This window comes from Xiphophorus couchianus, chromosome 5 (assembly GCF_001444195.1).
Source record: "Xiphophorus couchianus chromosome 5, X_couchianus-1.0, whole genome shotgun sequence".
In the NCBI taxonomy this organism is placed as follows: domain Eukaryota; kingdom Metazoa; phylum Chordata; class Actinopteri; order Cyprinodontiformes; family Poeciliidae; genus Xiphophorus; species Xiphophorus couchianus.
Window position 1 is genome coordinate 530,825 of NC_040232.1, and position 27,135 is coordinate 557,959.

General features: G+C 46.9%; 1 protein-coding gene across 4 annotated transcripts; it reads right to left on the reverse strand.

Annotated features, from left to right (window-relative positions):
• Positions 1-1,580: 1,580 nt before the first annotated feature.
• On the reverse strand, positions 1,581-25,576 carry ogdha (oxoglutarate dehydrogenase a). Of its 4 annotated transcripts, XM_028017981.1 has the most exons (25): positions 25,440-25,576; positions 23,053-23,420; positions 20,317-20,490; positions 14,398-14,466; positions 14,103-14,205; positions 11,567-11,611; positions 8,071-8,186; positions 7,800-7,954; positions 7,587-7,733; positions 6,781-6,871; positions 6,437-6,616; positions 6,125-6,253; positions 5,868-6,047; positions 5,641-5,793; positions 5,437-5,539; positions 5,224-5,352; positions 4,994-5,144; positions 4,677-4,804; positions 4,427-4,605; positions 4,281-4,352; positions 3,886-4,011; positions 3,732-3,804; positions 3,463-3,626; positions 2,505-2,659; positions 1,581-2,424 (listed from the first exon to the last, which is right to left on the reverse strand). In XM_028017981.1, exons 2-25 carry the CDS (start codon positions 23,290-23,292, stop codon positions 2,307-2,309), a joined length of 3,180 nt encoding a protein of 1,059 aa, XP_027873782.1. In that variant the 5' UTR covers positions 23,293-23,420; positions 25,440-25,576; the 3' UTR covers positions 1,581-2,306. The 4 variants fall into 4 exon arrangements, with proteins under 4 accessions (XP_027873782.1, XP_027873779.1, XP_027873780.1 ...); XM_028017978.1 differs by lacking the exon at positions 14,398-14,466; XM_028017979.1 differs by lacking the exons at positions 11,567-11,611; positions 14,398-14,466.
• Between the last annotated feature and the right edge of the window lie 1,559 nt (positions 25,577-27,135).

Consider the following 27,135-nt stretch of genomic DNA (forward strand, 5'->3'; position numbering starts at 1 on the left):
TGTTTTTCTTTGTCTTCGGTTCTTTTTCATCTTGTTTTTCTTCCACCTGTTTTTGCTTTAATCTCATCTATCATCCAGTTTTCTCTGAATAATTTCATTTTCCTTTTTTGGTGCAGAATTAGTTTCTCCAAATTGTCAAGCTAATTATTTCTTTCTTCTCTTTTCATTCTCTTTCTCTCTCTCCTGATTCAGTTTTCCTCCGCTGGTTTTCTTTCTCCATTTTCTGAAGTTCTTTTGCTTTCTGTTCCCTTTCCTCTTCCAGTTTTCTGCCTTCCTGGTCTTTCTGTTTTCTCTCCTTTTCTTCTCTCTCTCCAGTTCATTCAGTTCTTCTGTTTTCTTCTTCTCCATCTCCTCCAGTATTTTCTGCATCTCCTTCCTAATTGTCCTAATTAGTCAGTAAAATAACTTCTCTTGTTAATTTGCTCAACTTTATTCCGCCATGTTCATCAGAAGAATACAAAGCCAGGAACATATGATCCTGGGACAACAGTGCCCCCTGGCGGATAGACATGTAATACAAACAAAACAAAGAGGTAACAATTTCCCATTTAAAAAACAAAACACAAAAAACAAAGACATGTGTGTGTGTGTGTTTCTAAGACTCATGACAAAGCACAGCCTTTAAGGTTTTAGTTGGAACAGTTTCAGTGATATAATGTGAAACATTGTGTGAATTAACTTATTAAACAATCCAAAGAGCCTCCAGCAGGGAGGAGCTGATGTTCCCGTCTTTGATCAACAGTCTGAGTTGGTTTTAGTTTGAGACCACAACACCTGATGAACTTTCTCAGTTTGAATCAGCTCTTTAATTGAACTGATTTCCAGGCATAAACTTTGATCTGCAACAAACTTAGTTGACTTAAGAGCAACAAGAGAGAAATGATCAGAACCAGATTACAGGTGGAGGACAAGCAGTACTTCCAGCACCAAGTTCAGAGAAGAGTGTGGAAAGTCCTCCAGCTGTACTATGCGATTGTCTGAAGTCTTTCCCAGACACTGCTGACTGTCTGATCATCCTGTAGCTTTTCATGCTTGTCTGTAGTTCCTGACTTCATCCATGTAGAAAGGTCAAAGGTGAATGAAACTCTGTTTTTCTCCACCGTCTGAATCAGTTCTGGGATCAGCCTCTGATGTTCTTCCTCCACAGCTCTGAATGAGATGCTGGGTGTTTCCGTCTACAAAGTTATTTAGGAACAAACTTCCAGAAAACTGCAAAACAGCTGAAATGTAGTTCCTTTGAAAAGTCAGCCGTTAAAAGCTGTTTTTAATAACCGGTAACACAACTGGTTATGTTTTTATTGTGTAACTGCTGAAATGGGCTTTAAAAAATAAACTTAGGGCGATTCAAATCAACCTTAACGATCATGTCTTCCCTCCGGTGGCCACTAGGGGTCTCTCTCTGAAGGGAGGCTTGATGATGTGCAGATAATAAAAATGAAGCAGAAGCTCTGATAGGAAACCGTTTAGAGCTGCAGCTCCTTCACAATAAGATGTGATTTAAAGGTGAACAAAGATGAAAACTGATACTGAAAATGATGAAATGTTTGCATTGTTATGAAATAAAAACATGAAACCAGGCAGTCTGTTCAGCACAGGTTTCTTTATTGAATGAAGCAAAACAATGCAGCAGACTTCAATCCCCTAATATGAAAATAAATAAATGATTTTTAATCTTTGTCTCTCAGAAGCTCGGATCGCCACGACTTCCTCCTCTGCTGACGATTCTTCCGGTTTCCCGCCGTCAGTTCAGCTGCGACCAGAAAAATGACCAAACAGAAAAACTGATGGCGGCAATTTGGCACGAGATGAACGCAGACCGGCGCGGGGAGGGCGGGGCTAAATCAGCAGCGCGTGATTGGTTCATCCCAAACATCCCCTCAGAATAATATATGATAAAATCTCAGTGATAGGCGTTACCATGGCGACTAATTACAAAGAAGAGAAGCACCACCAAACTCCCTCTGATCTCTGCTAACGATGCTAAAGAGCCTTAAAAGCTAAAATAAAACTCAGGAGAAGCAGCAGCTCCGATCCTCTGGGTGAGCGGAGGAAACAGGAGGCGTCACTCTGACGGGTATCTGCAGCTGGAGTGGGTGTGCGGACGGAGGGACGTGTGTGTGGAGTTTGTTGTGACGACGTTAAATCAGCCGATTTCAGAGGAAACTTCAAACCGAAACCCAAATGTTTCTGCTGCTTCAACTTTAACTCAATAATTACTGAATTTATGGATAAATCTGATCGATTCTGCATGAATCATGAGTGTGTGTGTGTGTGTGTGTGTGTGTGAGTGAGTCCAGTGAGGCGGTCTACTGCTCGCTGAACGCCTCCAGGTCGAAGGCCGTGTCCAGGAAGCGCCGCAGCTCCACCAGGTGTGTGTTCTTGTTTCCGGTGGCCGGCGCCGCCGCTGGGTCTCTGCCGGCGTACCTGAGGCACAGGGAGGGGGCGGAGTCAGAGCCGGCAGCGCCGCCGGGTCGTGACCGAGGCGGCGGCGGCGCTGCACTTACCCGACGTTCTTGGCCTTGTTGATGGTGGTCCTGATGCGTGGCTTCACGTAGTCGTAGTAACCCTGGTTCTTGTGCTCCTCCTGACACCACACCAGGTCGGCGTTGGGGAAACGCTCAAACTCCGCCTTCACCTGGTCAAACGGGAACGGGGAGAGCTGCAGGGGGAGAGGCAGGGAGGGGCGGGGCTTAACGTCTGCTGGCTCAGCAAACATACCACGATTATGACTGGAAACATTGATTATTCATTTGATTTGGTTCAGACTGCAGGAATCTCAGGCAGATTCATTTAAAGAGATTTGTTTGGCTTTTTGAACTTTCAGACTCAGTTTAAACACAAAGTTTCCCAGGATGACCGGCACCAGATCACACCCAGTTTACAGAAATAATTACCTTTTCAGGCAGATTGCAAAAACTGAAAAGATCAGGGCTAAATATGAAACATGTATTGTGGTAAACGGTCCTGAATTTCTGTGACTGTTTTGTAATTTGACTTTATTTACATGCTAACTGTACAACATCCTCCTATTTGTTATTTTGTTGTATTTTTTTGTTCATATGTTTAGTTATGTCATTAAGATAAATAAAAATCCTGCAGTTTAACAGCATCAATGTCACGTGCTGCCCCCTGCTGGCGCCACCAGGAAACACCAACCTTCCTGCTGCGCTGTGTGATCCGTTTACTGAGGTCCGGTTGGTTCTTCTGTCTGAATCCCAAACAGATTTCACATTAAAAACTGCAGAGCGTCAGAGCTGAGGCGTTCAGTTTGACCTTATAACCCGGGAAGGTTCTGCGTCTTCCTGAGAGCCGACCGTCTCAAAGACCGCGGCTACAAACCGTAAATAAACTGATTTTTATGAGTTCTGCTGTGATTATCGGCCCAGTTTGACTCAGAGTCCAGAGCAGCTGGAGGACAGAGGTCCAGGGGGTTCTGTTGGGGTCAGAGGCCGGTCCTGGTACCTGCTCCATGCGGCTGATGGCCACCGTCTCCTCCAGGCCTCTCTTCTGCCTCTCTTTGGTCAGCTCGTAGTAAACCTTCCCGGTGCAGAAGATCAGCCTCTTCACGGCGTCGGGTCGCTGCGCCGCCGGCCCGTCGTCCGGGATCAGCCTCTGGAAGTGTGTTCCTGCATACAGGGAGGAAGAGGAGGAGCGCCGAAGGTCAGGGTGAGCAACCCGGGCTAGCGGCTAGCTGCTAGCATCAGAACCACGAGCGGCGGCGGCGGTGTTACCGGGCAGCATGCCGTCGAAGCTGGAGCGGGCATCGGGATGGCGCAGCAGAGACTTGGGAGTGAAAACGATCAGCTGAAGAAACAGGAAGTTCAACAGAACAAGTCAGTTTTCAAAACAAAAGCCCACACAGGAAGTGAAGGCTGCGGCCGGTACCGGCTTCCTGAAGGGCAGCAGGATCTGCCTCCTCAGAACATGGAAGTAGTTCCCAGGACTGGAGCAGTTCACCACGATCCAGTTACAGTCGTACAGCTGCCGGACCGCCAGGTCCTCCGACAGGTTCTGGAGGACGGAACCACAGTTAGAACCGGCCGACCCAAACACCGTACCGGTACCAGAACCGGCCGACCCAAACACCGTACCGGTACCAGTTTGGGTTCTGTTATTAGAACCATATAATGTTTATTTCCTGTTTCCCGGTTTGAAAAACTTTGAACTTTTAATTTAATTTCCTTTGGGATCAAAAGTGTTTTTAAATTGAACTGAACTGAATTGAATTGAATTGAACTGAACTGAACTGCCTCATTGCTGAACTGTTTTTGTAAACCTACCGGCATGACATCTGGGTCGTCGTTGCACATCTGGAGGAACCGTTCGGGCCGGGCCGAGGAATGTTCTGGACCCTGCGGAAGCGAGCGGAGCGGCGTGTTAGGAGAAGCTCTGAAGGCCGGACCCGGTTCTGGTTCTGGAGCCTCACCATGCCCTCCATGCCATGCGGCAGCAGCAGGACGATGCCGTTCTGCCGCACCCACTTGGCCTGACCCGGGCAGATGAACTGGTCGATGATGCACTGCGCCGTGTTGTGGAAGTCTCCGAACTGGGCCTCCCACAGGATCAGCGCGTTGGGGCTCGCCATTGCGAAGCCCAGCTCAAAGCCTGTAGGGAACCGGGTCAGAACCTCAGAAACAGGACCGAGCTGCGGAACCCGAGGACCCGGAGGGACTCACCCAGCACTCCGTACTCGGACAGCGAACTGTTGCAGACGGTGTAGGGAGCCTGGTCCGGCGCCAGGTGGTTCATGGGGATGCAGGTTCTCTTGTCGACGTTCTGGTCGTGGAGGACGTGGTGACGGTGGCTGAGAGGGGACAAGAAGGTTACAGAACCCGGGCTGCTCTAAACAAACCGGACCAGAACCAACGGAGAGCCTACAGACTCTAACCCTGAAATTCTGCCTCAATCAGAAGTTTATCATCCTATTAGAAATGTTGTTTTCTGAACTGAAGTTCTGCACTCTGGTTCTGGTTCTGTTTGGGTCAGAGGTTACCTGAACGTTCCTCTCTCCACATCCTGACCCGACAGCCGGACATGGATGCCCTCCTTCAGCAGGGAGCCCAGCGCCATGTACTCGGCCAGAGCCCAGTCCACGGTCCGGTTCCGGACCATCTCGCCCCGGCCCTTCAGGATGCGACTCAGACCTGGTCCAACAACAACAGAGTCCGTTTAGGGTCCGGTTCCGCCCAGCAGAGGCTGCTGCGGTTCCGGAGCGGAGCGGACCTCCGTGGATGGTGAAGTCCTCCACGGGGACGGAGGACGCCACCAGTCCGATGTGGTTCAGGTTCTCCTCAGAGAGGCCCGTGCTCGGGCAGCTCATCGACTTGGGCTGCCCGTCCAGAGTGAAAAAACCTGAGGAGGACATTCATCACGTCAAGGTTCTGGTTTCTGAACCACCGGCCGACCCGGAAACGACCCAGAACCCCCCGAGCTCACCGGGCCATGGAGAGTCCAGCCAGTGCTTGATGTGCAGGATCTTCTCGTCTTTGGAGCGAGCGAACGCCTCTTCGCAGATCTTATCGTACTTGGCGATCTCCTCCTGCGTTCAGACACAAAACCCATCAGAGGTTCTGCAGAACCTCTGTCCTGCACCAACAGAACCTGTGACTGTCCGGTCCAGGGTTCTGGTCCAGGCTTCACCTCGTACTCCTGCCGGCTCACGGCTCCCTCTGCGATCAGCTTCTCGGCGTATTTCTGCAGAACCGGTTTCTGCTTCTTGATCTGCTTGTACATCAGCGGCTGGGTGAACATCGGCTCGTCCATCTCGTTGTGGCCCATCCGGCGGTAGCACACCTGGGCGGTAGGCATGGCGACAGGGTCAGAGGTCAGGCTGCGGCGCCGCACCCTGGGCGGAGGGGACAACTCACCAGGTCGACCACCACGTCTTTGTGGAAGGTGGCCCTCCACTCCGCCGCCACCTTGCAGACGTAGGTGACGGCCTCGGGGTCGTCGGCGTTGACGTGGAAGATTGGGGCGTTGACGACGCGGGCGACGTCCGTTGGGTACGGAGAGGAGCGGGCCATGCGCGGGTCGGTGGTGAAGCCGATCTGCGGACAGAGACGGGATGGTTAGCCAACAGGAGGTTTCTCTCACTTGGAACCCTCAGCTGGTCGCCAGGCGTCACCTGGTTGTTGACCACAACGTGCACGGTGCCGTGCGTGGTGTAGGACGGCAGGTCCGACAGGTGGAAGGTCTCATAGACGATGCCCTGGCCGGCGAAGGCGGCATCTCCATGCAGTAGGATGGACATCACCTGGACACGGAGCGGACAGGTAGATCAGCGTCAGATCGATCGGTTCGGCATCAGATCGATCGGATGGGTCAGGTTGGTCGGGTCGATAAGGCCGGTTGGATTGGCGTCAGGTCAGTAAAGTTGGTCGGGTCGATCAGATCTGTTTGGGTTTGTGCTGCAGGAATTTCCTGCATTCAGACTCACTCGGTTCCCGTCGGTGTCTCCGCAGTAGAACTGCTCCGCCTTGGTTTTGCCCTGGACCACGGGGTCCACGGCCTCCAGGTGGGACGGGTTGGCCACCAGAGACAGGGTGATGTTCCGGTCCGTGACCCGGTTGATCCGACGGTGGTACATGCCCAGGTGATACTTCACGTCTCCGGAGCCCTGAGGAAACCACAGCAGGCCTCAGTTCACACAGTCCATTAGTGTAGGATGTGGTAGCAATGAACCAAACAACATGATCCCTCAAAAAACTGAAACTCAGTACTAAAGTGAGATTACAGGGATTAACAACGTCAGGGTTTTTACCCCTGATGGAGTCACAGTACCTCATCGGCTGCCTCCAGTTTGGAGTCGAACTGGCAGAAGATCTGCTCCAGTTCTTTACGGATCACGTTGGCCAAAACGTTCAGCCGACCCCTGGAAACACAAAGACGATCAAATCAAGCAGCAGCAGGGAGTTTCTGCTTTTAGACCAGGAAGTCTTCATATCCCAAAGGGAAATTATTCTGATCCATCCAGAGAAACTCTGTCTGCTTTCCACTGATATTCTGGTCATTTTTAAAGTTCTTGGTGTGTTTTTCAAAAACGAGGCGATAAAAAGTGACTGAAATAAAATAAATCTTTGTGGTTGGGAGTTTAACGTTCATGTTGGTGATAACCTGCATGTAGCTGTGATTCCTCTGGTTCTGGTAATCAGTCCGTCTCTTACCCGACCCGGCACCGAGAGTAAAGAAAACCTGGACATTTTTAACCTCTTACTTTATTCTAACCCCAACCTGAGACAAAATGTCTTTATCAGACAAAAAGTAAAAGTTTTAAAGAATCTGAAGAGGCAGAAATTTAATAGTTTCTCTAAATGATGTTCAGACTTTTACTTCGTTACAAAGCAGAAAGTTAACATTAAAGATAACTTTTATTTTTTACCAATACAAACAACAAACTGAAAGATTTAAAATGTTTATGATTCACTTTATAAAACTGGTTTTATTTTATTGACTAAAATTAGAAAATACTTAGAAACACTCAGATATGATCCTGTTACCTGTGTGTGTGTTTCTGTGAGTGTGTTACCTCGGTGTGTGTGTTACCTGTGTGTGTGTTTCTGTGAGTGTGTTACCTCGGTGTGTGTTACCTGTGCGGCATGCCCATGATGACGTTCTCCACTCCGTTCTCGGAGGATTTGTCGATGATGGTCTTCAGAGCCGGGATCAGAGACTCGCAGCCCTCCAGTCCGAATCGTTTCTCTGCAGACCATTTCTTCTGCAGGAACTCCTCAAACCTGAACAGAGCCAGAGGTCAGGTGATCCCGGCCCCGCCCCCCGGCCGCCCTGCAGGTGAGGCCTACCTGGTGGAGCGGACCATCCGGGCCAGCAGCGTCCTCTTCTCCTCCAGAGTGAACTGCATCACTCCTGGTGTCTCAAACTTCTGGCGGATCCACTGGCACTGCTCCAGGTCGTTGATGAACATGAACTCCACACCGATGTGCTGGCAGTAGGCCATCTGCAGCCCCACACACACACACACACACACACACACCCACACACACACACACACACACAGTCTGAGTCAGAGGGTCACATGTTTACATACCCCCCCAGGGCGACGCGTCCCCCTACCTCCAGGCGACGGATGATCTCCTTGAGAGGCAACGTCGACTCTGAGCCGCCGATGAAGGTGGTGGTGGGAAGCCGGAACACCTTCTCCAGGTCCGATTCGTCCAGACCGTAGAAGCCTACAAGTCCCATGATGCAAAGCGGGACAGGAAGGGAGAGAGGAGGAAGAGGAGAAACAAGAAGAAGGAGGTGAAGAAACAGAAGATTGAAGGTGAAGGAAATTAAGTTAGAGATGAAAACCAGACAGATGAGGAAGAGGAGGAAGAGGTGAGAGGATTAGAGCCAATCAGCATGAAGCAGATCTTCAAACAAGCTGGTTCCTCCTGATCAGAACCAAAACGGTTCAAACTCTGCAGACATCTTTGTTTCTCTCTGGAGTCCTCCACTATGTTCAGGACTGAGCAGCCATGACACCAGCCGGATCCAGATCTCCCCCAGAACCTCTTCAGAACTGGTCCAGAACCGGTCCTGCTGCTCTGGGTGGATTAAAGCTTCATCCGCAGACGGATCCAGGTGGATTTAAAACCAAAACTTGGTTGGGACGCTCCAGGATTCTGAATGCTTTAGAAATGCAGCTATGTTTGCCTTAGCTTCTGCTAAATACAGCATTAGCATATTGCTTTAGCATCAGCTTCTGCTAAATACAGCATTAGCATATTGGTTTAGCATTAGCTTCTGCTAAATGCAGCATTAGCATATTGGTTTAGCATTAGCTTCTGCTAAATGCAGTGTTGGTATAGTGCGTTAGCTTTAGAATAACTAATATTTCTGACTATTGCTTTTGTTTTAGCGCAGCTAACTTTTCAGTCTGATCCAGGTTTATCTTGGTCTCGTTAGTCCAGAGCTGGAAGGAAACCTTCAACGTCTGAACCATTAGCTGCTTCCTGGCCTGGCCAGCAGAGGGCGACCTGGAGGCTGGAGGCTTTTCCTCAACAAGCAGAACCTCCACGTTTCTTCTCAAATTAAACTAACAAGAAGAAAATCTGAGTGTCTGCAGAGGGACGGATGAGTCCCAGGTTCAGCTGGATCGTCCAGGATGTGATTGGACGACGGTCCTCCATCCTGATGCTGGTTGGCTGACCGGGTCGGCAGGTGTTTGGGTTCTGTAGAGACCCGTTGGCGTCTCTGACTGGACCTTCGGCCATCTTGGCGTTTGTCCTGAACCGCCAGAGTTTAAGCTGAATTTTAGGATCTGATGCAGAAATTTGACCAACAAAAACAAAACAAGTTGAGACCAGAGCTGAGAAGAAATCAGAGGATGAACTACAAATTAAAGGCTGACGTGTTGCCATGGTTACAGTACGGCGGGATTCTTTGGCGTAGTATTTAGTGCATCAAGCCTGGGGTTTTCCAGCTCTGGTCTCCCAGAGAGGACGGGTCCAGATCTGGTTCTGACAGTAACATGTCGCTTCACTGCAGACGGATGAACAAATGAACAGATGACATGAACGTGTTATTATGGCAGGGCCAGACGTTACGATGGAGACAGGTGAGACAGGAGAACCTGGGATGGGGGAGGGGGCTTCATCTCTCAGCCAATCACAGAGCTCACACAGGCTCGGCCAATCACAGCCCAGCCGGAAGGGCAGGAAGCCCTGCAGCAGATCCCAGGTCTGATCTTCATCGCAGTACCAACAGAATCTCTGAGGCATCTGATGAAGAGTCTGAAAAAACCCAAAACGCCCCAGATGACCTCCGACCCCTTCTACCTCTGGCGCTCCGCTGATGGAGGCGTCGCAGTCTGAGTGGCCCGGTTAGAGCTTTAGGTTGAGTTTTTCCTCCTGGCGATTTGAAGGACGCTCAGATTATCGGGATGATGAGAGATCGGAATCCAGAATCGGGAATATTCAACATGGTGGATCGTCTTGGCCCATGTCGCAGCCTGCTGGATGTGACGTCAGCCAATCAGGAAGCGAGGTTACAGAACCGCAGAGGGGAATCCAAAATGACGGCCATGATGGACCAGAGGGTCCGGTGGACATTGGAGATGTTTAATGTCGTTCATTGTCGGGACAGCAGCGAGCTCTGCTCCAGGAAATAAAACCCGCAGTTCTAACGGTTCCAGAACCAGAACGGTTCTAAAGTGGATCAAACATTTTAACTGTAGGAGCAGAACCAGTCCAGATCCAGTCTGCAGACATCAGAAGGGAGTTCTGTGGAGTTTAACTTTTACTGGCTTCGTAAAGAAATCCTGACCATAATCTGAGTTTAAGACAATTCACAAAATTATAATTTAACATTAAAGTGAAAACTGGGTTTCATTTCCACAGGAAACCGTCTCCTCTACAGCAATTCTGAAAATACGTACGACGGGGCAACAACGCGACCAAATTTCACGACAGTAAACACAAATTTGTCAAAACAGTGAATTAAAGAAACTGGGTGACATAAAACCACCGACTTCCTGACTGACCGGCAGTTTCACTGAAATCAGTTTTTCCTCAAACTTTTGGAGCCGAGAGGAAAAACCAAAAGAGAACAAACGTCTGAACGGATAACAGGTTCATCCATAAACGCCGTTTCTATCTGAAACTGTGACCACGCAGAAAACCCTCAAATATTCCCACAGTGGTTTAAAGGCGTGTTTTTTGGCTAACTGTGTTGCCATGGTAACTCAAACTACCAATAAAAATACCAGCCTGCATCTGGAGCCGCATGTTTTCATATGCATGCTACACTTCACTAGCAAAGAGTCCAGTTCAGAGGCGCCATTTGGCTGGACCTCTGTTGGATTAGGTCAGTCACTTTAAACCGGGAGAATTACGTAACCGTTACAATGATGCAGATAATCTGTGAAAACATCGAGCTTCCAGTGTTCCCAGTGCTAACTGGAAACAACCAGAGCCAGGAGGTGGGTCTTGGCGCTGTACATCACCATCCTGTATGGCGCTGTTGATACCTCTTCCCTCCCTTGCTCTCTGCAGCCAGAATATCCTGTCATCAATGCTAAGGCTAGTTAGCATAGCCATGGATGACAACAGATTAACGATTTTCCTGTAAGTCGTTTCTACGCCGTTAGCACATTTAGCAGCGAGTACATGAACTGATTGACGGCGCTAAGACCCGCCTGCAGGTTCTGATTGGCTGTTTTTGGTCAGTATCCATGCTAGCTCAGGCTAGCTCCAGGAGGTCAGTCTTTTCACAGGTTATCTGTCTCATTAGAAGGTAGGTACCACAGCTTTAACATTTTTTATTTTCTTCTAGGTGAAAAAGCAAATTTATCTGATGCTGATGGATTCATAGACACAACGAAACGTAAAACATCCACAGAGTCAAACACGTTTCTACGACTGCAGCTAATTATATAAAAACTGAGCAGAACCGGAGGACGTTCTGCTTTGTGGTGTCCATCAGTCCCTACTGACCACTGGACCAGGACGGAGAGGACAGCTGCAGTCTGACGGACCGGGTCAGAACCGGCAGACAGATGGACCCGTTTGGGGGTCCAGAGCCTGAGCAGCGAAGTGAAGCTGATCTACAGAGCAGCAGCGTTTCCTACCTCCTACCGTTAGGAACCTCAGCCTCTTCTTGAGCACAGCCATGTCTGGAGGTCACCAGCAGGGGGCAGCGATGGGGAGAAACACCCAGACAACATTATTGACCGTCAGCCAGTTCGACCACCACCACACCAACACCATCCGGCCCGTGGCATCTCTGCATCCCCAGCACCGCCCGGTTCTACAGAACCTCCGACTCTGGCGCAGCGATGGAGAGATGAAGGCCACACCATGCTGGGGTTAGTCAGAACTCGACCCAATCAGAACCACGCACCAAGCCATTCAACTGAGACACGGCTAATTCCTGGTTCAGAACCACAGCACCAAGCCATTCCACTGAGACATGGCTAATTTCTGCTTCAAAACCACAGCCATTCCAGGACATGACTATTACATGGTTCAGAACCACAGCACCAAGCCATTCCACCGGGACATGGCTAATTTCTGCTTCAAAACCACAGCCATTCCAGGACATGACTATTACATGGTTCAGAACCACAGCACCAAGCCATTCTGATGGGTGTGTCTAATTCCTGGTTCAGCAAAGCAACAGCGTTTCTAACTTTGGCCCAACAGGATTCTTGGTATCTGAAAAGGGTTCGGTTCGTTCTGCTCGACCCGTTGTGGACCGGTTTCATGGTTCCATAATGTTTCTTCTTCTCTGGTTAATTAAAGCTGTGGCCGATCCATTCATCTGATCAGTTTAGCAATATGGACCAGAACCATCCCAGAACCAGAACCTTCTGAGCAGGTAAGCCTCCAGTCCACCAGCAGAACCACTAGCGGGTCAGGTTCCTGGCATAGGGTACAGAGTAACTCTGAGGTCAGACACTGATGTGGGGTTCTTCTAAACTACAGAACATCCTGAAGATCTGGGCTTTGTGGATCAGAGGCACTCAGTCACAGTGGGCGGGTTCTGTTAGTGTGTGGACCTGAGTTCTGATCGGGTTCTAAACGCTGCATGTCTGGTACCCGGCTCAAAATTATTCTGGAGTATTCAGACTTTGCGTTTTAAAATTTTATCCAAAAATGTTGCATCAAAATAAACACAGCAACCAGGACCTTCCTCTGGTTCTCCTGGTTCCTCTGGTTCTGATGGTCCATCTTTGGTGATGACCTCCAGGTCTTTGAGGTTGGTCATGACTCTGCATCATTTAATCTCCAGGGTTTCTATTCAGTTCAGGACTAAACTAACCGGCGGCCATGTTGACCTGCCAGCCACTCTGTGGGCGGAGTCACATGACGTCCATCTCCTCTTGTCTTTCCTCCAATCACGACTCAGATCTTCACATCAACTGGAGTAAAGCTGCTAGCTGCTATCGTTAGCATTAAATACAGACACGGAAGCTGCAGCAGTGACCCAACAAACCGCCAGCCGGTCAGAACCAACAAGCACTGAGAGCTGACGAGTCAACAAGAAGCCACACAACCAGCACAGTCTATGTTTATATCTCTATACGTAGAGCTAGTTAAGTCAGAGCAGAGCTGGAACTGATCAGACATTTTGGTGATGGTTCCTCAGGTTCAAACCAAAATCAGCCCTGATTGGTCCTCCAACAGGAAGTTTGAACTAAAGGTAAATGATGTGGAGAACCAAGAACCACTGCAGGGTTCTGATGGTACCACCCGGTCTCTACTGGTACCACCCGTTCATGCTGGTGGTGGTGGTATCATGCTGTGGTGGAGGGTTCATTGGGTCACTTTGGACCTCTGTGCGTCACCTGAGCATCATTCAGCCACCACAGCGGACCGTGTTCTGATCCATGTCACAAAGCCCAGATCATCTCAGGATTCTAGATCTTCACTATGATCAGTGGTGGGCACCGCTAACTAAGCTATGCTAACCCTGAACATAAACATTAGCACCGCTAACTAAAACGCTAGCTATGCTAACCCTGAAGCGATAATCAAACATTAGCTGGAGGAAAAAGTGGGCCCAAACTGATGCTAGAGAGAGGAAGTGGATCAACGTTGTGGGATTCAGAAGTCCCAGTCTAGCTTCACACTCCAATCTAAAAATAAACTGGAGTGTTTTAAATCAAACTCCACCACTAGGTGGCGATCAAAGTCTTGCTGGAGGCCTTAATGGATGAAAGCTGATTTCAGTCTGAACTTGAGTTTTCAGTCAGAAAACAGATAATCTGATCATTTCTCCAGGCTTTATGAGTCTTTATGAAGGAATTTTAATGACCACCGTCTAAAACAGTAAGACCAACAATTATGTTTGTTTTAGTGAGACAGAAGATTAAAAACGGTGATTGTAGTTTTTACAAAGTTTTAGTTCTTTACTGGTTTGAAGCTCCAGTTAGCTGAAATCTGTGGGTTAATGCTCTAGACGTTCTTCATATGCCAGAAGTTTCCAGACGCCATGATGAACGAGACGCCGGAACCTTCCTGGCATGCGAGAACGTTTCAGAGGGAACTTCCTCTGGCGCACATCCAGGTTTTTAGTGTGGGACGCATTCCCGATCGGGGAAACCTTCCAGCTGGGGTGAGTGTGGAGGGAAAGAGGTGGAGGCTGAGGGTGGAGGTCCTCACCCAGCTTGTCGGAGGATGTGATAATGTCAGTGGGAACGCACGAGTCCAGATCGGCGTCCATGATGCCCAGCGGGTCCAGCTGGGCCACGTGGTGCCCCCGGATCTACAGGGGGCGACACAGAACCCACCCAGGACAGGACAGGAGGAAGAGGAGGAGTGATGAGGAGTCACAACAGAAGGGGAGCGTTAGAGGGTTAGAGGAGGAGGACGGGTGGGTGGGAGGAAGAGCAACGTTAACATCAGAGTTCTGGTTCTGTTCTGGCGTCTCACCGACGTCCTGGAAGCCGGCGCTGACCGGAGCGTCATCAAAATTCACACAGCTGATCCCCAGAGGGTCCAGGTGGGCGTTGTGATGGCCCAGGACCTGAACACACACACACCCAGCCCGAACACACACACACCGTTAACACTCTCCAGCTGCGTTTCATGGGTCAATATTCCGGTAACGTGGAAAAACAGTTTCCTGCTACGTTTCCATTAACTAAGAAAATAAATTTAAATCTCACGTTAAAGTTTGTTCACGTGACAAGACATTAAAAAATACGTAGCGCCGTCTTCCTCCTACCACTTCCTGCCGTCATCTTCTTCATTTCCGCCAGTAGTAACATCCAGTTGTTGATCACATGACTGGTCTGAAAAAAAACTGTTTCCATGGCAATTTTATGAAATACACTAATTTTGATACGGCTGAAAAACCGCAGCATCCTACAAAACATTTAATCAGAAAACCATTTTTAATGTGTCGTTTCCATTAAGCAAATTTATTTTATAATCCCAATTTGTGCATTTATACGATCAATGGAAACAGAGTTACGAAGGTTTCACCAGCAAACCACGATCTTCTGATTTATTTTAATCCTCATTTTATCAGTTCATTTATTTAAAGACAGCTTTACTTATTTCATAGACTTTTATTTCTTACCTCAGTTTTACAAACTTTTTAAAACTGAAATTCAAATGAGGGGGCGGGGCTTTCTCTGGGGGCAGGGCTAATCAGAGGGCAGCGACTGGCAGAGAGTTGACATCTTCAGATTTGTTCTGCTTCTAAATGAGGAACTAGATCGCATCCAATAGTTTTGTCTGCAGCCTGAACTGTCGCATTTTATCCAACCTTTACGTCGTTGATGTGAGACATCCGTCAAAATTCAGCAGCAGAAGAAGCCAGACGGTGAATCTGGACGTAAACGATGGCTGCTGAGTTTAATCAGCTTCGTCTTGTGACAATGCTGTCGGCTCTGAGTAACGTTAGATGCTGGCAGCCATCTTTACTGCTGTAAGCAGAGCGCTGCTGCGTGGCATCTACGTTCTTCTTCTGTTGCTTTGGGAACCGATCACAAAAGTCAACATTGAGGCGATTCGACTGGTTCGCTAATGAAACTGATTTAACATCTGGTTTTGTTTTGGTCGGAGTCGTGCCAACATTCTTATCCAAAACAGAACTGCTTTACCTGAAGTTCATGTCTCTCAGGTCTGTGCGCTCAGATTAGCCCCGCCCCTCATTTGCATATGAGAACATGAACTAAAAAGTAAGTAGCTCTACAGTAAGAACCAGCATTATAAGATAAGTATCTTGATTTTAATGACGTGGCGCTCCATCTGATCTTTGCTCTCGTCTTATGACTCATGATGCAGGAATATGAATCATTTAAAGTTCCTGCTCACATTCACCTGGATTTATTTTGAACCTGAAGCTCGGGGCTGCGACTACTGCTCCCTGTAACAAACATGGAGTCAGTTTAAATGCTGCCACTGATCCCTGATCAGATGTTTAGCTGCTGGCAGCGATGCTGGTCAGGCCGGGATCTCATCCATGAGCTCTGGTTCTTAGATTTCCTGTCGCCTCATTTCCGGGGTCAGGGTTTGTTTTTGCTCCACAGTGAGCAGCCAAACTCACTGTGGTTTGGAAGTGAAGTGGTTATGAATCTGCAGCTGGATTAAAGCAGCTGAAAACTGTCGGCCTGCAGGAGGGAAACTGACTCTGCTGGCTGATGGAGCGATGAACAACTTTCAATATCTCTGTACAGAAATAAACAGGCCACTATTGTAAATGAGATTTTTTAATCTCAATGAGAAAACCAACATAAATACAAGTAATATATACATACTGTGATATATTCTATAATTTAGATAATATGTTCATAATAAACACTTCAGCTCTAATTAAACTATTATTTAAGCCACATCCCAGCTTTTCTTCTCCACATTAATTCACCTGGAACATAAAAGCCTCATTAGTACAGTAATCTGTTGCCATGGAAACAGTGCGGTGCCGCCTTCAGCATTGCTTCAGTCAGACAGCAGGAAGTATTTGTTTTCAAGAGAAGAACTGCTTCCCTCTCTGACCTGGTTATGAAGGTTTGATTCCTCCTCTACACTGGAGCTATGAAAAGAAACGGAGCTTCAAAGTCTCTCAGTATGTTGAAAGTAATCAATATACCAAGACTGAACAGTCACTTTCTTTCCTTAAGTGCCTAGTGTCGCTAATTAGCATCACAACTGAAGATACACTAATGGTGGGTGCAATGTTAAATTTATAATCTATTATGTTGGACTGACAGCAAAATCACAAGTAACTGGAAATAAATGTCAAAGCGAGTCTGTGGATAAATCTGGGAATTATTTGTCGCAGACTTTAAAGCGTTAGATCAGGGGGGCCCAAAGTGGGTCCTGGAGGCCCGGCATCCTGCATGTTTTAGTCTCTCTCTGGTTAACACTAGGATGGCTCGGTTTTCGAGTCCTTCCCATATCGGCTCAACAGGGCCAAAAGGCCGGAGTCCACCCTGACGACTCTGATGGCTCAAATTAGCATCCCTTCTTCAATTGTAAATGTGGCCGTTGACCGTCAGGCCAGAGGGTAGGAATGTGAATAGTCCATGTTGGGGGTGGGTGCGATCTATGGTGGAGGCAGCTCTACAGTAGACTCTCCTGTAGGTAGTGCTCTTCAGTTTAGTTTTGAAGCATACATGAAGTGTTTTTGGAGAGATGTGACCTTTTGCAGCTGATCCATGATGTTGTGCTGCATTATCCAGGTCATTTTGCCAAATGTATATAGAGTTTGCAAAACATACAATCTGTTTCAAAAAATATGCAAAGGTTTTTCTAAAAGAAATTAGTAATGTTTCTCTTTGAAATAAAGCTAAGAGGGTATAAAATGACAGTTTAGAAATAAACTAACCAAATTAATTGTGTTGATCCACCTCAAAAAAATCATGCAGGGGCGTGCTGTGGTGGCGCAGGGGGTTAGCACGCCCCACGTTTGGAGGCCTTAGTCCTCGACGCGGACGTCGCGGGTTCGACTCCCGGTCCCGACGACCTTTGCCGCATGTCTTCCCCCCTCTCCTCACCCTCCTTCCTGTCTGCCTACTGTCAAAACAATACGTGCCACTAGCGCCGCAAAAACTCTTCGGAGAAAAAAAAAAAAAAATTAAAAAAAAATAAAATAAAAACATGCAAAAAGTGTAAGCAAAAGAAATCTGGGAGACTTTGCACATGCAAATTTGCATGCAGCCTTTTGTGCTGTGGAGGATAAATAGGTGACTGCTTCACCTATTTAGTTCACAAGAACTAATGGCATTTATTTCAGTCATAATCTTGCGGGGGGTGACCAAGGTTCCATCACTATGTGACAGCTGGTCAGCAAACCTGGCAAACATGATTGACATGGCAGCACTGAATGCACATGTGCTTTATCAGGCATGCATTGGGGTGCAGGAGAGACGGGTGGACTTCCTGGTTGAGCTTGCAAAAGAGTTGGGTAACTCTCATGTGAGTGAGAAGAAGGCACACAAGGAGAAACTGCTTCGGCAACAACCTTCCACACCCAGCTCAGGCAAAAGGGCGAAGTGTCAGGTCAACCATCGATGCAGGATGCGTGTCCTGAGGCCGAAACATCGTCAGTGACCCCTCACACCCCCACCATGGACTGTTCTCCCTGCTGCCCTCTGGAAAGAGGTTCTGCAGCATCCGGTGCAGGTCCACCTGGTTCCGAAACAGCTTTTTCCTACTTGCCATCAGACTGCTGAACTCTTAACTGGACTGCACTCAAAAACTGGTCTCCACTTTATACCTTGCACATGTACAGAGCTAAATAACTTCTATTTCACTGTCATTCCTGCACTTTATATTTTATATTTAGATTTATATTCATATTTTATACTGTATTTTATTTTACTCACAACATTGGAACCTCAAACATTATCCTGAGCCGTATGCAACGAAATTTCGTTCTGTATACACCCTGTGCATTGAAAATGACAACAAAGTCAGTCGAAGTCTAAGGAACAATTGTGCAACTGTGAGATGCGTTGAGGCCGTTAACAGGGTACTGATAAGGTAATGGCCCTATTTACTGAACAAAAGCACCTGCTAGATAAAATCCTTCAGGCCAGTTGGACTATCTAAGCCGAAATAGGTATATGTCAAAGTGGACTAACTCAAGCCATTCTAGTGCTGGTTAACGCACCTGGATCCAATGATGGCTCGTTAGAGGCCTAAGAAGAACATGGACCTGCTGAAAAGGTTGTTGGTACCAGGGACAGAACTAAAACGTGCAGGATGCCGGCCCTCCAGAACCCACTTTGGGGACCTCTGCGTTAATTTTAAATCTCTGTTTCCCTTAAACAAACAGATACAGAAACAGATTACCCTTTTTAAACCTTCACTTTGGTCAGACTTTTTAGAAATAATTGTTTGTAATATTAAACTGTGTTTTCATGTGGATGAAAGACCAAAACCAATGAAAATGTTTGAGTTTTCCCAGATATCGGCAACATGGACTAGGCCCTTTTCTCTCATAACCCAGACAGAAACACCCAACATGTTCAGAGGAATCAGAGGAATCATGGCTGAAAGATCAGGAAGAAACAGAAAGCTAAACAGCCAGATGATCCTCCACCACCATCTAAACATTTCATCTCAGTTTCACACCGACGTTCAGTCAAGTTCAAACAATTTCACTAAATAATTTATCATTATAAAAATAGTAGATTTTAACCACTTAATATGCAGAAATTGATGAGAATCTTTTCTGAGGCCCTGTTTTTATGACAATGATCAGACAAAAATGTATTTTTTTTCCCATTAACACATTTACACGAAGCCATTCCACTTACAATCTTTGTTTACACAAAAGGTAAACATCAAAAAGGTGCAACGCCCTCGCCACGCCACTAGTGGGTGCTATGTTCTGCGTTAAAAAGAAGTTCTACCTGGGGTGTGCCGTGGTGGCGGAGGGGTTAGCGCGACCCACATTCAGGCAAAACGTGGCCTCGACGCGGCCGTCGCGGGTTCGACTCCCGGACCCGACGACGTTTACCGCATGTCTTCCCTCCTCTCCTTCCCCCTTTCCTGTCAGCCTGCTTTGAAAAAGAGGGACACTAGAGCCACAAAAAGACGCCTTGTGGGGCGATAAAAAAAAATTTAAAAAAAGAAGTTCTACCTGAAAATCGTTATGTCGATTCGCATTTTCCCAGATACTGGGGAAACGGACACACTAACACACACACTGTGTACTAACACACACTGTGTACTAACACACACACACACACTGTATGTGTGTTAGTGTGTCTGATGAGAGCCCAGGTGCAAAAAAGTGAAAAAAGTGGGAAACTTTGCTGAAACGTTGTTTGAGCTTTCACGGTGTCCGTAGTTCTCTGGATAAAAACGGTGAACAATCAGGCGTGTATTTTGCCGCCTGGCGGTGCGGAGCGAGGAGACGAGGGGAAACCGTATCTGACGGGGAACCGCGGCTCTTCGTAACACATGTTTGCATTGTCGGTAGTTTCTTCTTCTGTGGATTGTAGGAAGCAGCTATGTTTTGCATCATACTGTGCATGAACTAGGGATTCCCTGACAGAAAGATCCATTTATTCTGTTAACAAGCGGTACGTTTTAGAACCATGGCACTCTGGAACCCATTCTCAAACTGTGCCGTTGTCAGAGAAAACATTCGCTATTTCGTGTAAATGTAAAGCACAAACACAACGAAACTCTTCCATTGTCACCAGAAATTTTTATCCTGCAAACAGGGCCTGAGTTTACTGCAGTTCACATAAAAACAACAGACTTGTGAAAGTTCCAACTTCAGCAGAATCAGGTCAAAATCCAGCTCAAAGTGACTGAAACTGAATCAGTTCAGGTTCATAGTTCACTGGTTCAGAGAAAGTTACAGTTTTATCTCCAGGTGAAATGAAACGTCATGTCAGTGTTTTGGTACCTGGTAGGCTCTGATGAGGGTCTGGACAGCCAGATGATCCTCCACCAGCTTCTCCGCGTTGGGCTGAGCGCCGACCAGCGAGGACAGCTGAGGAGCCGCCAGACCCAGAGGAGACTGGTAGGCAGCGCCGGGGGGCGCGCCGGCGTTGGCGTTACGGAAAAACACGTCCCACGACTGGAGAGAAGGAAGGTCAGAGGTCAGACAGGACGGATGGGAGGAGTATGCATGTATGTAATTTATCGTTCTCCATGTTGGGCGCCAATTTGTTGTCAAACAGTCATGAAAATCACACAGGAGCAGAAATCAGCAAAACAGGGAGATTTATTAGTGCGTCTGCACCACGGAGGCCTATAACCACTAAAATCTCTGACCCTCTTATAATTACAAAACTTTATCAGCCCCTCCGAGATTTCACAACAGTTGTAGTGATTTTTTTGGTGCTACTATATAAATATTTACAAGGAATTGGCAATATTTTGTCTTCACTAAAAAGCCACATGTAGAAAAAAGACTGTAGAAGTCCTTTGGTGGTCAAGAAGGGCAAAGTGTGAAAAATGATTTCTCCCCACTTGCATGGAGAACAGAGCGACGCTGCTTCGCTATGAATCATTTTCATTTGCAGGCTGTTCACTACAATCAGAGCTGAAACCGAGCCACTGGAGGGAGAAGTCCAGGTCAGCGTTGTTCAGTCCAGCAACCAGAGCGCCAGGCTGGGGGAGAACAGGAAGCTAACAGCGCTAGTCATGAAGTAGCACTGAAAGCTACCGTTAGCTTGCTGGCTAGCCAGACATTCTGCAGTAGAAATTAGCGCAACAGTCATGCTGGGTTCTTCAGGTTCCAGAAGATTAACTTCCAGGATTCGGATTGGTTTGACCCGACCCACAGGAAGGGGCGGGTCCGTCCCAGGCTCCGCCCACTCTGGATCCCTGCCATGTTGTTAAACCATAGGGCCACGTGACATTTAGTGTTTTAAAACCATGGTACAGTTTGGGTAACCAGTCTGGTTACCATGGAAATACTTCCAGCAGGGGAACAAGGTCACAGAGCAACACAGGTTGCTAACGCTAGCAGCAACACGTCCACCATGTTGGCTTGAGCAAATCTACCCATAAACACCCAGTCAGTTCCTCCAAAAGCTTCTAGACATGGTTTAAACACACGCTAACATCACTTATTAGCTTATTAATGTTGATGTTTCTGTTCTATTCAGCATGTCTTCATTCTTTTACAGCGAAAATCACATTTTAGATCTGTAATGTTTCCCCATTTAACTATTTCACAGTTTAGTTTCTGTAACTAAACCAAAGATTCAGAGAAACATTCCAGTGAGGAGAAACGACGATTATTCTGGGATGTTTATTAATAAACAGCAGAAATAATGTTTAACCTTGCAAAGCAGGACTGGTTCTGATTCTGAGACCCGACTCAACTCAGGTAAATGTAACCTAATAGAAACAATGGAAACATTTCAGACATTTGCAACTAAAGCTGAACAACATGGCCGAATGACTGTGATCACAGAAATGGGAGCAATACTGTGATTATGATGAAGAGATGGACGCCCTGTTGTGGGGCTGAATGGTCTGTCCTTCTGTGACCTTTAACCTTTTTGGTGATGTCATCAATATCTGATGTGAGGCTGAATATCACATGAACATGAAAAACACAAGTTTGGACTCCAGACTCTCCTGTGAGATGCTGAAATGATGAATTCATCATTTCATTCAGTCCTGGTGGTTACCGTAATTTCCCTACTACTGTTTTGTGTCAAACGTGTGTCTGAGTGAGGACTTCCTAAACAAACATTAGTTAGCTTCCTGGTTTATTTACCGGAGCGTTTATGGTTAAAGCTCAAAGCGTTTGAAACTGTAGCCGCTCGCAGTCCAGACATTACGGTAGTGATCAATATAGTCCAGACATTACGGTAGCTGTCAGTCCCACAGGATTGAGTTCAACTGAAACATTTAAAAACAGGTGCCTGCAGGACAGCAGGTACATCCAGAGGGTGATGACCATCACTAATCTGCAGTTATTGATTGATTCTTATTGATATATTTTTATTGATTTTCTGGTGGAACCAAAACCCATCACTACTGGCACATTTGAGTGTTTTAAACATGTCTACATGGAGTTTATGAGGATAAATAACTGAAAAAAGCGTCGCTGCTGTCAGGTTAACAGATTTAAACCCTCTTCCTGCCAGGAACCGCTCTGGACCCGGTTCCTGTTCTGACTCGGTCCGATCCGAGCTTAACACCCAACCGCTACGGCAGGAAATCTGGACCAGAACGTGCAGAGGTTCTGGTTCTGGTCCAGGTCCAGTGCAGCTGCTGGGCCATGTGTTGGAGCGTCGGGGAGCTAAAATTAGCCGGTGTCCTTTCGCGGCGCTGGAACGACATCGGGTCGGTTCTGATGGCAGCTGAGTCGCCTTCAGGCTCCTGTCTGGACTTGGGATTTACGGGTTCTGACTCGTCGGGTCAGAACAATAGAACTACTACAGCTCAGAGGAGAAGAGGTCATCAGGTCACGCCTCCAACCAGAACCTGGACCAGCTGTCACATGACCAGACAGTAAAAGCCTGTGGATCTTCAGAACTTTCTGGACCCAAACAAACATTTCTCTCCAGAACCAGAGAGGATTCTCATCAGACCAGCAGGAGGCACCACCATTTCTCCAGCTGTTCACCCAGAGCAGCCAGCCTGACCTCTGACCCCGGTCCAGCCGGGGTCGCCTCACCTTGTGGACGCTCTTGGGATTCTCCAGCCAGGCGTAGTACATCTCCTCCACGTAGTTGGAGCTCGTCCCGTTCAGGAACGGCTCCGACGCCACCGGCGCCGAGTAGCTCCTGATTGGCTGAAAAGTCCTTGAGCAGGCGGCGCCGGTGGCTGTGATTGGCCGCTGCTGGCCGACAGTCTGTGCCGCCTGCGAGGCGGTGAGCGGGCGCAAGCGCGCCGCACAAGTCCTTAAGCGATGCATGAGCGGTCCTCACAGCGCCTCACACACACGGTGGTGCCGATCGGTCCGACGGGCCGGACGTCCTGCGCCTCTGACAGTAAGCTCCACCCGGGCCGCCGCTGCACAGGAAGCGTCGAATCAAACGTCCACTGAGGGAGAGAGAGAGAGAGAGAGAGAGTTACGGTTCTGATCTGAGAAACCAATCAGATGTTTGAGCAGAGACTGAAGGTTCTCCAGCAGGAAGGTCTGAAAATTAAACATTATCACCATGTATTGATCTGTTCAGATGATGATTGATGATTAATTCTTGGAGTTTTCTTTATAACTTTGTGATAAAGTTACAAAGAGCCGCCTCGCTGCTGAATTTGATAAGCCAATAAATGGATTTATTGGCCTGATTGATGATTGCTGATATGAAGTCTGTTGTGATACATTTTGATTCATTTTAACTCAGATTGTTGTGATCTGATATCCTATACCCAAACAATATTTCATGATTATATTAAAATAAAACTTGACAGATTTATCTCTGAACTCTGACAGGAACTGAAACAATCAAAGTAAAAGTTTCCTAAACGATGGTCTGGATCCATATTTACATTTTGCATCATTAATAATTTAATGGATATAGATGGATGTACAGTTACTCCCCTAACTGGGTCAGAACCAGGATGTAGCCAGCAGCTCGTCGGGTTCCTGCTGGTTCTGGTTCTGGCTGGTCTCCTGTGAACCCGGACCGACTGAAGACTGAAGCTACAACATCTCATCGATTTAATCGAGACTTTTTAATTGCTAGCGCTAGGCTAACTCGTGTTTTGGCTGCATTTACCCAGAATGCCCTGTTCTGTAGTCCACTCCCTGTTTTTGGAGCGGTCCGGTCCGCTTGCCGTTCACATCTGCATCCAAACCAGAGTTCACCTGAACCGGACCCAGAGTTCGCTTGGTGTTCACTCCTCCAAACAGAACAGGCCCAAAGGACCAGCGGCCAACCGTTTGGACCCGGCAGAACTTCAGACAGAACTTCAGAGGTCCTCAGGTGTTTGTCTCTGAACAGGTGAATCCATCATTCACGTCTTCAGATCAGGTTGTCATAGTAACAGGTTTGGAAATGAAACCCAGGATCTCGTTATTCCGGTCCTGATCCATGCCTGATGTAGTGAGTGGAATGTAACAGAAGCAGATTACTGAACTTCTTCACCAGGACAGACTGGACCGGGAAAGGTTCTGATCCGACACAGAGGTTCTGTAACTGCTCTGAGACCAAACACTTATTATTAGGAGTTCATTGTGTGGTCATAATGTTATGCCTCATCAGCACCTAGTCATTAAACGTTCATTAAACAGAAGAATGTTCATCAGAGTGAAACTCCTTTCTGGACCTGATGTTGCTCAGACACCCAGCTGGTTCTGGTCCAGTCACCATGGCAACCAGCTGGAGTTCTGGGAAGTTCTGAAGAACTTCTCCACAGTTCGTGTCCCTCACCTGAAACTTGACCCGGTTGGTTCTGGTTCGGTCAGAGCCGTCAGAACCTCCGCCCAGACCTACCTGAAGGTTCTGTTTTGACCTTGTTGTGCGGCTCCAGTCCACGTCTGGACACGCCCACCAGCGGTCCAGACGGCCCTCTGATTGGCTGCTCCTCAGAAAGCCCGTCCGGCTATTGGCTACTGAAGCTGTCGGTAACTTTGTCCTTTCACGAGTCATGAGTTCCTCAAAATTACCGACAGCTTATTAAAACTCTGGAAACTCAGCTGCTGGGAGGGATTGAACGGTTAAAAACTGCCCCGACAGGCCAAATAGTGCGGGATACTCCTCCGCAGAGAGGCTGATTACCTTCATGGCTAACGCTTCAGGTTATGTAATTAGCCGGTCAGCTCCGCAGATAACCTGGCGCTAACCAGAGTAACTCAAAAAATGAAAACGGACCGAACCGAACCCCAGAGGAGTGACCGACCCGCCTCAGGTGGGGCTGCTTTTCACAGGTGACCTCAGAGTTCAGCTCGGACTGCTGTTAGCTCACACGAGGCTAGCGGCGCAGCATGCTAACACCAAACAGGGTTTAGAAAATGTTTAAACTCAAACTGAAATCCTCCTTCATCACACAGACAGCAACAGGCCGTCTCTACACACTCTACAGCCCAGCATAGAGCACTTTCAGCCGGGTACTAACCTCCAGAAGAGTCCCAGCGGCTCCGCTCTCGGCTAGTTATCCCGGACGCCCTTCTCTCCCGGTGAAGTGATGACAGCGAGGACGTCACTGACGTCACGACGTACAACAGGAGGAGCTAAACTTCCAGTTAAACTTTTGAATTTCTACAAGCTACTTTTATGCTGGTCTTTGGTACAAAAACTTTTTTTTTTTTGACAAATACTGTATTTGAAATAAAAAGACATACTTTTTTATAGGGTAACTAAACCTCAAGTCTATTTTTCTTGCAGATAAACTTTACAAATTAAATCCATAAAAAAATATATATATATATAAAAATCCCACTTCTGCGTACAACGGGAACGCAGAACTGGACATTTTAAGTTTTCTGTTTTTGTTTGGGTCCGTAAGGTAATGATTGAGCTGTTGGTCACAGTGACTAACAATGTCTGGAGGAGTAAAGCATGGTGGTGGCAGCATCATGCTAGAACGGCCTTCCCAAAGCTCTGACCTCCACCTCATTAAATATTTAAGGTTTATGAGGTTTATGTAAATATTTGAGTCTGTGTAGATCAGAGAATAATCACAGAAAAACCTGAGCTTCCTGTTTTACCAAAAATAACTCAAACTGACCGTTACAATCATTTTAACAAACTGAGCGGTCCAGAAACTTTTATTCGTTCTTTATCAGTGTTTCCTGCTCAATAAAAATGATTAATTACTAAAATATGAAAAGCTGCTGAAGCCTCTGACATGATTAAAACCAACACAATCAGATTTAATCAAGTTTATTAAATTACGGTTTGAAGCTGAAATACATCACTGCTGCCATAGCAACCGCAGTGGGTTCATGAGCATCCTCGTTTAAAAACAATCAGACTTCCTGTCAGGATGAATGAACGTGTGAATTTCTGACCTCCAGTCGGGGCAGAAAGCGTTTTATTTAACACTGAAATAAAAACATGAAATATTGTTGATGACCAGAAACAGAATCAAACCAACCAAACAGAAATCCTATAAAATCATTTTGTAACAGAAAATAAGATTCTGTGTCCAACTCAGATTCATACAGATTCACCATCAATGAAACAAGCTCACATCTATTAGCTCTACTTTATATTCCTCAACACTCGTGAATTATATCTATACATATTTTAAATGTAAAAAGTGAAAGTGATCGATTTCCTCTCCTCTCTGCTCATGATCCCAACCTGAAGGACTGAACTGGGAACAGACACGGTGAACAAACCGATCAGACGCTTTAAACAAATCTCATGTTTGGACTCAAACCATCAGATTTAAAAATATGGCTTTAATCTCTGGCCTCCTGCTAAACAAATCACTTAGAAATAACTTCTGTAATTTATTATATTATTTATTTTGAATATATTTGCAGTATGTTTGTTTCCACTTTCCTGAATGTACTTTGACATGTAACAAACCGTTACAAAGTTTAAATATTAAAGCAAAAATACTGATATATATCAAAGGCAACCAGACTTTGAAAATGTGTCTGTTTTGGTGATTTTTCAGTTGAAAGGGTTTAATATTTTATCAGTTTTATTATTAATGGAAATATTCTTGACCTTTATGTTTATGATCCTCTGTTGTATTGTACAGTGATAACTGTGCAAAAGCGCCCCCTGGTGACAGCCTACAGCTTCAGGGGAAAACAAATTACCAGTGGTGGACACAGCTAACTACAAAGCTAGTTGTG